The 12,730-nt window shown below is 38.9% G+C and overlaps 2 protein-coding genes across 3 annotated transcripts in view; both read left to right on the forward strand.

The window, feature by feature from the left end:
* LOC149541977 (glucan 1,3-beta-glucosidase-like) overlaps positions 1-12,730 on the forward strand; it is a 98,826-nt gene that overhangs the window by 43,801 nt on the left and 42,295 nt on the right. The gene's annotated exons all lie outside the window — the stretch shown is intronic.
* LOC149541979 (uncharacterized) lies at positions 1,461-4,737 on the forward strand. Its single transcript, XM_089797027.1, has 4 exons — positions 1,461-1,970; positions 2,106-3,536; positions 3,672-3,960; positions 4,079-4,737. Exons 2-4 carry the CDS (start codon positions 2,587-2,589, stop codon positions 4,640-4,642), a joined length of 1,803 nt encoding a protein of 600 aa, XP_089653153.1. The 5' UTR covers positions 1,461-1,970; positions 2,106-2,586; the 3' UTR covers positions 4,643-4,737.

Below are 12,730 nucleotides of genomic sequence, written 5' to 3' on the forward strand. Positions count from 1 at the left end.
TTTTATAACCTGGCTCTTTGATTCCCAATGTTTTAGAAATTTTAAGAGACAAAAGGATGTTTACCAAAAAATGTGTTAGTGTATATGTTCTATCACCGCCCTCTGAATTACTAGGTACAACTCCTTATGATCTACAATGATATGCAATGAATATGTTTTTACAAGATCAGAAGTTTTGACATCATAAGCTCTTAACCTGAGAGCAGTAAAGGATAACCAAATTATTTGTAGGCACAAACAATTCAGGCAAGATGAATTTGAATAACCTATCACACCCAATAGAATGATTGTAGTAGATTATCTTGAGATTTTATCCCTTAATTTTATTCTAAATGCAGAATAACCATCTAAATGCAAAAGAGGAATGAAGAGATATGCACATGAGGGCAAATGGAATTTGCTTTCACTATCAGCCTTGAATGAAATGGAATTCAACCAATAACTAATAGATTCATACACATTTATCTATCATTTTCCAATAAAACTATCTAACATGATATGAAATGACAAGAGAAGAAACAAAACCATATATGAAGAAAGTAAATGGAATCACCTTCACTGTAATTACCAAAATGAAATAGAATCCATATGATTATCACATAATCGCATATAATTGTCTTTCAACTCTTAATGTAGAACTAATCTATGCATGGGCAACAAAACATGACAAGCAAATAAGGGTAAATGGAATTACAAACCAATTCACCATCAAGTTTGCTGACCTTTTTATCACCAGTTAATGTTACATTTATAGTCTTTTGTTAGCCTTCAATTCAATAGAGCAACGGTCACAAAATGAAAAAGAGAATAAAATAAGAAACTATGAACACGTGGCATCTTTTCCATCGATGCTTATGAATCCATGGTACTTCTGAAAACACCTGACGACTGTTCAGCTTCATGCAATCTCAAGAATCTTGTAGAAAATCATTATTTTCTTCGAATTCTGTTGTTTCGCGCCAAGTCTGTATTATTCATATTTGAATAGTCACTGCAGTTTTGAATTCGGGCCGTCGATCTTAAGCTAACGATTGCGATTAAAACATTATAACCCTTCGTTTATAACTTCCTTCGCAGGTCCCTCTGTGTACATTTGTTGAACTGTCGTTATGTCGCTATGAATAACAGTTGAGCAACTTTACATAGCGACATAGCGACAAACGTAGATCTTTTTCCGATCTGATGGTGGCGATAATACGATGTTAACCCTTTTACTTTGCTATGTGGGTCCACTTTCTAGCTATGCATGTTGTGGCAGACAGGTGGCACCATTCCATTGCTTGGAGAACCTGACATTGACCTTCTTTTCTTTGTGGCAAGTTGTGACTAGGTTCTGCCTGTATCTCGTGAAATGTGATGGCCCACAGGACACGTGTCGTTCTGTCGTTATGTCGCCAGTATTATTCTTCATGCAACTTTTTTTAAGGATATAGCGACAAGCGTAGATCTATTTTTGACTATGCTCCACGGGGACGCGTCCCCTGCCTCTGTACCCTAGTACCCGTACCGGGTACGAAACGGGGACGCGGGTACGGATTTTGGACGTACCCTGCGACGTCCCTTTTTGAGGGGAAAGGGGACGGTCCCCGAAACGCAAAAAAAAATTTCGTAGGAAACTTGGGTACGGATTTCCGTACCGGGGACGGCGTTCCCGTCCCTCGCCCGTACCCTTTTGCCCACGCCGTCCCCTATTTTCCAGCCGGCCATGGGTGAGTTAAAAAGTTAAAAAAAATGGTTTTTTTTAAAAAAAATTTAATCTTTTCTATTCCGCCTAGGGCCCACATGGATGTTAAGTTGTTAACCCTAATGTGTCTTCTTAAATAGTTAAAGTTGGAGCTCATTGCTCATTTGGAGTTGTTTGCAAGTTGGGAAGAGGAAGAGGAAAACATTGAACATTCAACAACAACAAAAGAGGAGTGTGTTTTGGAGGTGGAAGAGAAAGTTTTGCCTTCATTTCTACTTCATTCTAGGTATGTTTTTTATTTTCTTTTTGTTTGATTCAAACTTCATTGTTGTTTGTTGTCATTTTTCATTTTTTTCAATGACATAAAGAGGGCATGTTAATGGAACATTGAAATATTTTTTTTTTCTATAACTTGCAGTAGTATACTATAAATCATTGTAAAATCCAAAGGCAAAAACATGAGCAGCAGTGAGAGTGAGGGAAGTAGTGATAGCATGGAAGTTGCCATGCAAGAAACTCAAGTGTCACAATTACAAAGACCAAGAAAAAGACCTAGGGCAGCCATTGATGAGCCTAATGTAGATGTCCCTATGCCTAATCCATTTGAGTGCCCTTCCAAAGCCTTAAAACAATATGCCAAAGGCCCATTCAACCCTAAGAAACCTCTCCTACAATTTGCCACAAAAGTAGACAAGAATAAGAAGAAAAATTCGGGGGGTAGTAGGGAATGGGAGTGTCATTTATGTAAGAAGCATTAGTTTGGGAGCTACACAAGAGTGTATTGCCATCTTTTATGGATAGGTGGGCAAGGGGTGAAAGGTTGCAAAAAAATTACGGAGGAAGAAAAACTTGAGGCCAATAGGTTGTATGTGGAGGGGGAGTTATTGAAATCCGGGGGTCCTATGAGTAGCACACCCACACCCTCATTGACTCCCACTAGCACTGTTAGTAAAGGGAAGGGAAAGGCCAAGACTAAGAGAGATACCAATGTGGCTGATTTATTTAACATACAAGCAAAAGATAGAGCTGAAGAGTCCATTGGCAGATTTCTTGTTGCTCATGGCATACCATACCATGTTTCTCGTTCCTCATTCTATAAACAAATGTGCAAAGATATTTATGCTGCTGGTCCCTCATTTGTACCACCAGGAGAGACTAAATTACGCACCACTATCCTTGACAAAGAGTACTCAAAAGTAAACATTTTGATGGAGGATATGAGGCAAACATGGATGAGTGATGGATGTTCTATTATCATGGATGGTTGGACCGATATCAAACATCGGCCACTCATCAATCTTATTGTCACTAGTATAGCAGGGGCCTATTTTCTTAGAGCCATTGATTGTTCGGGAAAAAAGAAGGATGCATCCTTCCAATTTCAGATTTTGAAGGATGCTATAGAAGAGGTAGGGACTTCAAATGTTGTGCAAGTAGTCACTGATTCAGCCCGTGTGTGTAAATCAGCTGGATTGATAATAGAGAGCACCTATAGACACATTTTTTGGACCCCATGTTGTGTACATGCATTGAATAACACCTTGAAGGACTTTGGGAAAATTGATTGGATAAAGACTATGGTGTTTGAGGCTAGAGACGTGCAAATGTTTATTTGCAATCATCACACATCTCTTGCATTATTTAGGACATTTTCCAAAAAAGAATTCCTCAAGCCTGTGGAGACTCGATATGCTAGCTACTTCATTTTGTTGGAGAGGATGCTTGAGGTCCAAGAGGCCTTACAATCCATGGTGGTCAATGCAGAGTGGAATAGATGGCATGAATCAAGCACCCCAGATGGAAGACTTGTCAAACGAAGAATCCTAGATGAACATTGGTGGACCACAATGAGGTAAGAAACTTAAGAATTGGTGGATATCATAATTGTTATTATTGCTGATTTAATAAAAAAAAAAAATTGATTTAAGCACTTGCTGATTTTTTTAACATATTATGTTTCTCACTTGCAATTTTCTTTCATTTGCAGATACATTTGCTCCTTCATTGACCCTATTGTGCAGGTCATTAGATATGCTGATACTGACTCTCCTAGCCTTGGAGAGATTTATGAGACTTTTGATAGCATGCTTGGGCAGATCAAGCAAGCTGTTAAAGATAAGGAACCTACTTTGGAGTTCTACGAGGAGCATCTTAAGCCCATTGTAATGAAAAGGTGGAACACTATGAACAACCCACTTCATATGGCAGCCTATGCAGTCAATCCAAAATGGTATGCACCAAGGCCTGGGAGAGTGCTTCCATCTAATGATGAGGAGGTGAGTTTAATTTATTAAAGAATTCTGATTTTATAATACATTTTTAAATATTTTATTTTATTTGTAAAGTTTATAAACTCTAAGTTCTCACTTCTTAATTTTTGTTTGTTCAATATAGGTGAAGGACGGCTTCTTCAAGGCCCTTTCAAAAATGTATAGTGCAGAGGATGCTGCAAAAATTCGAGGGCAATGGCTTGACTTTGCCAATCTTCGTGGTCCAACATTTGGTAGACCAGAGGCGAGGACTGATAGAGCTACATTAGCTCAAAAGGACCCGATTGGATGGTGGACATGGCATGGTAGAGATGCACCTGAGCTGAAAGCCCTTGCCACCCGTCTTCTCTCACAGGTTGCGAGTTCCTCTGCTGCAGAGAGGAATTGGTCTACATATAGCTTCATTCAATCGGTCAAGAGGAACAACCTTACCTCTAGACGATCAGAGAAGCTTGTGGCTGTTCATAGTGTATTGCGACTACAGGAGCGACAGAGTCTTGAGTATCGACAGACTCCAGCACTACGTTGGGATGTTAATCCTGAGGATGCATTGCAGATTGATGAGGATAACACACCCCCAGGGCTGCTTGGAGTTCCATTGGATGAGGACCCTCTGCCTACCCCTGCCAGTGATTCAGAGGATGAGATTGATGATGATCTTGATTTAGATAGAGATTTAGATTCCTAGAGGACAGCCATATATTTGGCTTTCTGCTTTTCAGATACTCAGATACATTATTGCTTTTGATTATTATGGAGTTGGACATCTCATTTACACTTCTAGTATTTACTTTCATTGTGTCATTTTGATTTTCATTTCATGCATGATGATGATAGATTGATACTTGGAGCCTTTGGGCATTTTTGCTAATTGTATGCGATATTCGGATATATCATCATATCATATTCTCATTTTGATTCTAATCTTAATAGTTTTCAATTTCCATGTATTCTATGGTGAATGGTTTATCAATGTTATGATTTATCATTGTTATGGTATGCATATCAGAAATATATCTCTAAAGAAGTCTAATTCTCCATATATAAAAAATTTAAAATTCCCTATATTTTATAGCCGTCCCCTGAGGTCCCGTCCCCTAAATTTTGGCTTCGACCCGTACCCGTACCGGAAACACGTTCCCGTCCCCTAAAACGTCCCCGTCCCGGAAACTCCGTGGAGCATAGATTTTCGATCTGACGGCCAACGAGATGCATCATTGAATACTTATATTTCTATCATTAAAACATAATCCGTTGATTTGATCTTTATCGACAATTTGGATTTGGTCTTTTGAACCATTTGACTTGTCAACTGGCCAATGGTGTGCATTCTTTCATTCATTTGACTTTTCTCCACCATGTAGCTTATTATGATCGCATATGAACCAATCATGTACTGAATCGGCATTGCATATTTGCTTATCTTCATTTTTGGACTTTAGGAAGGTTTTGAATGTTTTCTTCTGCACGAACAGCTTCTTCTGCTCACTGACCTTGCTTTTCTGCAATGTCTTCCATGGAAACCACAATGTAACGTTGAATGTTTGTCTTCATCATGGTTAGGAACAAATCAATAGAAGATCCAAACCTTCTCATCGGGATGACACATAAAAACCTCCCAAACCCTAATTACCTAGCTTTGGATTGATGCATTGCTCATATGATTCCCGCATTAGGTTAGCTCAAAGGAATGATGAGAAGAAAGGCCATCCTATGGGTGAAATGTCCCTTTTCTGATTTTTCATGATATTTCCAACCTCTAATCAGATCTTTAAAATCAAACAACTAATATCACAAAGATCCTCCAAATTTCTCAAGAAACCCCAAATCGGGTATGCCAGAAATTGTGCCAAAAGCTTCACAGCTTCACCAATTACTAATAAATCTGAAAATGGAAATTTTTACAGAACTTTCAGTAGCATAACAGCCTACAAATTGACATTTCCAGATCCGTATAGCCTTTACACAACAGCTCAAAAATGTAAGACCAAAACTATGCTCATCGGGCTCCCGAAATAGCACAAAATATGCCCGGAAACACCACAAGAACACTAATAATCTATCTCAGAAGTTTAATCACGTCCCAATATATATATTCAGATCTATTTTAATAGCTTAAAGTCTAAAATACAGCAGCAACCAAAACTGATATGAAATACTCAACCGGAAACACCAAACTCTTACAAAAATACACCCGGAAACTCACAAATCTGCACTGTTCAGCACAAAGGCAAACTCTGTATGAGCATGCACATGGAATGGCTTCAAACTCCCGTCCTTAGCCTTCCTGGAAACCTGCAAACTCCCGTTCTTGGGTCTCCCTGGAAACCTGCAAACTCCCGTTCTTGGGTCTCCTTCTCCACAGGTTTGGCAGCCTCTGAAGAATAACAAAGAATGAGCGAAAATCAAGTCTGGAATCCCCCCCAAAATGCCTCCAAACCTCTTTAAAAAGGGCATAACTGTAACTCACGTCCAAGAGAGGTTAATGAAACATATTTTAATAATAATTATCATTTATTAGTCCAACGGTTTCCAAAGATTAACTCCCTTTTTCCGAAACTTCACTTTCTTGGGCCTGCCTGTCTTAGCAAAGATTATTATTTTTTAATTATTTGAAAAGGGGACATGACAAGTCCTCCCCTCCCAAACATTGCTTGTCCTCAAGCAATGGCTGAACAATAAACCAATCAATCCTCCTGGATCCCAAATGTAGTCATGAACTATACTACTACCAATTAACACAGACTCTTGCAAGATCCTCTGCAATATGACCAAGAGGAATCCATAATCAAACTGGCAATTATAGCTCAACCAAACTCCAAAATCACCATTACCACAGTCAAAAAGCCATGAGACACAAACTCTTAGAATATCAAAACCCAAGTAAAGTGGACTACCAACATAGTAAATACCATCAATGCATTCCACTGGCCTATATGGAATGTACAATCCAACTCTGCAACAATGGTGAATGCTCTCAAATGAAACTATACCAAGTATGGAGAATCCACACACTGTACAACTCCTGCAGTCAACACAACTCTGTAGATCATTGGCCACTGTCTCATAACCATAACTCCCATGCACCCCTGATGGTGAAAAGCCATCACAAGATAAACAACAAGAAATGGAACCCAAACCAAATTTTCCTGCCATCAACTCCTCAGCATAAGGATCAATTGTTAACTGATGTACATACCCTGCAATATAATGTTGATTAAAAAAACCAACCTCAGTCAACAGCTCACCATGAACAAGTGATACAACCCACTGTGATTGATCACTAGCTAAGTCAGGAGATGTCATAGCCAAAGGAGTAGAATCAATAACAACACTTGCTGAAGCATCACTCCAAAACTCCTGCTCTAAGTCATGTATTATCAAGCTATCAACTACAAAACCTGTTGCCATGTCGTGCCCATCACAACTCTCATCTCGAGGCATCAAACTATTCCATAACTGATGATAAGCACTAGGAACCAAAGTACATCTCTGTATCATAATCTCATCAACATGGTCATCAAAGGTAAATTGATGAGCGTACCTCACAGTGTAATGCCGATAGAATGCGCCAATCTCAGTCAGTGGCTCAGACTGTAATCCAGATGAAACTAACTGCAATTGATCATCAACCATGTTGGAACTGACTACTACCTCCAAAGATATCACCAAGGGAGTAGTATTACTAGCAGGAACCATGCCAACTGTCGACTCACCAACATCACACATGACCTTTGATACATCTCTAGTCTCTGTGCCTTCAGTACTAGAGGCCACCACCCTGTCAGGCATACAATAATCTGCTACAATACCCAACTCAACTAAACCTGACTCTAGTGGGAATGAACCTGATATGCCAATGTTAGTATCAAGGATGGATGCATCCCCATCTCCACTATCTCTAACAATCTCAGCCATGGACATCCTCGAATCACCAAACACCATAGCTTGTGACTGTATAGAATCAGATAAAGACTGTAGTCGCTCTAACTCCATGGTCACCTTAGCCAAATGGAACTGTGACTCCTTGAAAGCCAACTGTGTACTCTCAAGAATCTCAGAAGTCACCTCAAGCTGCTCAGTAAGCTCACTCACCTCATCTTCCTTGGCCAACAATGCATCATATGCTGTACTGCCCCACTCCATAAGATAATCTCTGTCGGCTACCAACTGCATATAATTTTGTCTCAAAATCCGAATAGCCTCCCATAAAGAGTGGATCTCTGTTAAGGAAAGATAACTTCCTCCCTGCTCATCACTAGTAGGAGAGCCCCATCCATAAACTGCTAACAACTGACGAGTAGCATCAAAATGTTGGCAAGTGATAGCAATGTCTTGGTCACTAACTCTCAACTGATTAGACACATGATGGCACTGGCTTGACTGTCTCCTACAAACCTCCTCTGATGCACTGTCTGAAGGAGTGTCCTCAAAGTTACTAGTCTCTAGAGTATTACCATCCATATCCTGTGAATCAAATCTAAAGCTCATATCAACATACGGAGTATCAAAAACATTAGCATTGCTGTCCAACTCCTCTGTACCCAAGGAAACTAAGTCTTCAAAACTGCCCACTGCATCCTCCTGGATGTCATCAATGCCAATATGATCCTGGGACTCATCTATACACACTACCAAATATGAAATATCATCAACACATTCCAGCAAGTATGGTCGACTGGATATATGAACAAAGCCCCACATTGGTGTATAAAAACTAATACCAACATCAAACAAGATACTGGCACAAGAAAAGACAACACCATGTAATCTGCTAATCAAATCCATGATAGCACCCAAAAAAACACTGCTACCAAAAAGTGTTAAAGATCTCCAGTCAACTGAATCCCAAATGCCAATATAACAATCTCGAGTCCATATCCGTAAACTAGAATCAACTGGTAACTCCAGCAAACTCCTCACCTGAGTAATATGACCAATACCAACTAACTCCACATACCTGTCATGATGAGATAATGAAGTCACAATACTATCTTGGTTCACCTTCAGCTGGCTGGACAAATCATGTGAAGTACTACCAGCCTCAACCTCATGTGATGAAGCATCTAACTGTGCCTGGTACTCTTTCTCAGCAAAGTCATGAATGCTCAATGTCTGCTCATCTCTACCAAGTATCTCACCATCCTGCACAACAACATCCTCATAATCATCATCTGAACCCACTACACTGTAGTCACTGCCTGTCGTAACTATACCATCTTGAATACCTGTGGCATCACCCTTTGACGACCTGTAAACAATAGTCTCAATTTGAGTATCAAGTTGACTATTACTATCAATCTGTGTGATATCCTTTCCCACCACCTCCTGTGGCAGAGTAGAATCTGAGACCTCTACCTGGCTATCAGTTAGTTTCTCAAACTCCTCATGCAAGTTCTTGGGAATTGTGTCATCTGTCCTGTGAGAAAATCTGCCAAATAGAAATCCAGTCAACTTATCCACCTTAGTTGGGTCAGATAATATGTCATTTATACGGTGGTGCTCAACCAACTGTTTAGACATGTCATGGCTTATTTTCATAAGTTTATCTCGAATGTCTAAATAACCATCCTTTCTACTATTTTGACTCTGGCTATCAATTGTCCAAGATCGTTCCCTCTGAGACTCTGTACTATACCTGTCCATTCTGGATAAAGTAGAGTGTAACCCCAATAGGATATAACTTCTTCAAACACCAAGAACTAACATGCAAATGATTAGAAGTAGCATGCAAGAATAGATTTGGACATGCAACTGATTAGAAGCAACATGTAACCACCAAATTATGACATGCAAGATCTGGGTAGTTGTCAAAACTGACATGCAAAATCTGGGTAGTTGTCAAAACTGACATGCAAACTTCTACAACCACCAAATTCACCAAGAACTAACATGCAAATGATTAGAAGTAGCATGAAACCATAGATTTGGACATGCAACTGATTAGAAGCAACATGCAACCACCAAATTATGACATGCAAGATCTGGGTAGTTGTCAAAACTGACATGCAAGATCTGGGTACTTGTCAAAACTGAAATGCAAACTTCTACAACCACCAAATTCACCAAGAACTAACATGAGAATGATTAGAAGTAGCATGCAACCATAAATTTTGACATGCAGCTGATTAGAAGCAACATGCAATCATAAATTATGACATGCAAGATTTGGGTAGTTCTCAAAATTGAAATGCAACATCTGGGTAGTTGTCAAAACTGACCTGCAAACTTTTACAAACCCTCAGGCTGGCAAGATCATGGCTCTGATACCACTGAAATGTCCCTTTTCTGATTTTTAATGATATTTCCAACCTCTAATCAGATCTTTAAAATCAAACAACTAATATCACAAAGATCCTCCAAATTTCTCAAGAAACCCCAAATCGGGTATGCCAGAAATTGTGCCAAAAGCTTCACAGCTTCACCAATTACTAATAAATCTGAAAATGGAAATTTTTACAGAACTTTCAGTAGCATAACAGCCTACAAATTGACATTTCCAGATCCGTATAGCCTTTACACAACAGCTCAAAAATGTAAGACCAAAACTATGCTCATCGGGCTCCCGAAATAGCACAAAATATGCCCGGAAACACCACAAGAACACTAATAATCTATCTCAGAAGTTTAATCACGTCCCAATATATATATTCAGATCTATTTTAATAGCTTAAAGTCTAAAATACAGCAGCAACCAAAACTGATATGAAATACTCAACCGGAAACACCAAACTCTTACAAAAATACACCCGGAAACTCACAAATCTGCACTGTTCAGCACAAAGGCAAACTCTGTATGAGCATGCACATGGAATGGCTTCAAACTCCCGTCCTTAGCCTTCCTGGAAACCTGCAAACTCCCGTTCTTGGGTCTCCCTGGAAACCTGCAAACTCCCGTTCTTGGGTCTCCTTCTCCACAGGTTTGGCAGCCTCTGAAGAATAACAAAGAATGAGCGAAAATCAAGTCTGGAATCCCCCCCAAAATGCCTCCAAACCTCTTTAAAAAGGGCATAACTGTAACTCACGTCCAAGAGAGGTTAATGAAACATATTTTAATAATAATTATCATTTATTAGTCCAACGGTTTCCAAAGATTAACTCCCTTTTTCCGAAACTTCACTTTCTTGGGCCTGCCTGTCTTAGCAAAGATTATTATTTTTTAATTATTTGAAAAGGGGACATGACAATGGGCAATCTAGACTTAGACTTAAGACATTGATACTTGACTCGACTCAAAACCCTAAAGCAAAAAAGATATGAACTGAAACTTGGGCAATAGGAAACGAATACCTGTAACTTCTTGCTATATAATTTTCAGCCAAAAAGTGCAGGGACAAGTCATTTTTGAGGGACAGTTCGACAAGTTGTCTTGTTCTTGGTAGTGCCAACTCTGATGAAATATTCTTCGATACTCCAACCATACTTGTACTTATATGATCCAAATCGGCAACTTCGCAACTTGTTCCTAAACATAGAAAATGCAAAAAAGGTTGTGGAAAGTGGTTTACCTTAGTCGAATCCCTATTTAAGAATTAGCCTTGAAATTGCATAACGAAAAGTAATGTGAAAGGTAAATTGTTGATTCACCTTGCATGAAACGTTTATATACGCATGTAGTAATTGCTCAAATCCATGAAGATGCTTGAATGTGATTCAAAGAGTCTACCTTGGAATGAAATGTAGATTAAAGGATGCCTTCACAAATGCATGGATCTATGTTTGCTAATCTTAGATCTAGAATGTAGATATACTTGATAACCACATTAGGGAGAGAAAGAAGAATGGATATTTGGATCTTGGTTGATCATGGGAAAGAAACTTGCATCACTTGGAGAACGGATGTTGTAGCTGCATAAAGGAAAGGAATTTAAAAGGTCAATTATTGATTCACCTTGCACAAAACTCTCACGAATGGATATAGTAATTGTTCAAATCCTTGAAAATGTTTGAATGTAATCCAAAGAGTTGACGTTGGAATGAAGTGTAGGACCAAGCATGCCTTCACAAATGCATGCATCCATGATTGCCAGTCCTAGATCTAGAATGTGGATATGCTTGATAACCACATGAAGGAGAGAAATAAGAATGGATGTTTGGATCTTCTTGCTTGATTGGGAATTTCTCTACTTGGCCATCACTACTAGACAGAAACTCACATCTATTGGAGAAGATTGCCTTTGTTTGAATGGATTTTGAAGAAAGGGAGACTTGGAGATCTTGAATTGGATAATTGCCTTAAAATCTTGAATCCAAATCCTGAATTGTACAACTTGAACTCTTGATGATAGCTTGCACTTGAATGGTATTCTTCCTATGGAAAATGAGAGGAGGAGATGCTTTTTTATTCTCCATCTTGTGATTCAAATTAAATCAAGGTCAACCACAAATCAAAACCTTAAAGGAAAACCTTGACATTGGTCTTTGGGCCATGTATGGGCTCAAAAATCTAGGGACAAGTCAGCCAATCAATTGGTACCTAGGGGAGAAATTGGCTAGTCAACTTGTCATAGGTAAAATAAACCCAAATTTTGCTAGAAAGAAGCAGGGGAAGAAAATGCAAGTTATTGTGATCAAGTACAACAAACATTTGAACCTCAAAATTACTAGAATGGGATCTAATAGGTCCTAGAGCCTCCAATTATGGGTGCTAAATTTGTCGGACGATACACATGATGTAATTCTGAAACATCAATTGTCTTTATTACTATCATATGTTTTTTTCAATTTTGTATTTTTTGTTTTTGCAAGTTATGTTTTTTTAATATATTTTATAACA

This window comes from Cupressus sempervirens, chromosome 8 (assembly GCF_028749045.1).
Source record: "Cupressus sempervirens isolate cs-2001-9-10 chromosome 8, ASM2874904v1, whole genome shotgun sequence".
Taxonomy (NCBI): domain Eukaryota; kingdom Viridiplantae; phylum Streptophyta; class Pinopsida; order Cupressales; family Cupressaceae; genus Cupressus; species Cupressus sempervirens.

What these genes read in the sequence shown, in the direction of transcription:
- LOC149541979 (XM_089797027.1), top strand. Translation starts at nt 2,587, where the DNA reads ATGAGTAGCACACCCACACCCTCATTGACTCCCACTAGCACTGTTAGT. An exon ending in CATTGGTGGACCACAATGAG is followed by an intron (nt 3,537 to 3,671) that starts GTAAGAAACTTA and finishes TTTCATTTGCAG; the next exon opens with ATACATTTGCTCCTTCATTG. An exon ending in TTCCATCTAATGATGAGGAG is followed by an intron (nt 3,961 to 4,078) that starts GTGAGTTTAATT and finishes TGTTCAATATAG; the next exon opens with GTGAAGGACGGCTTCTTCAA.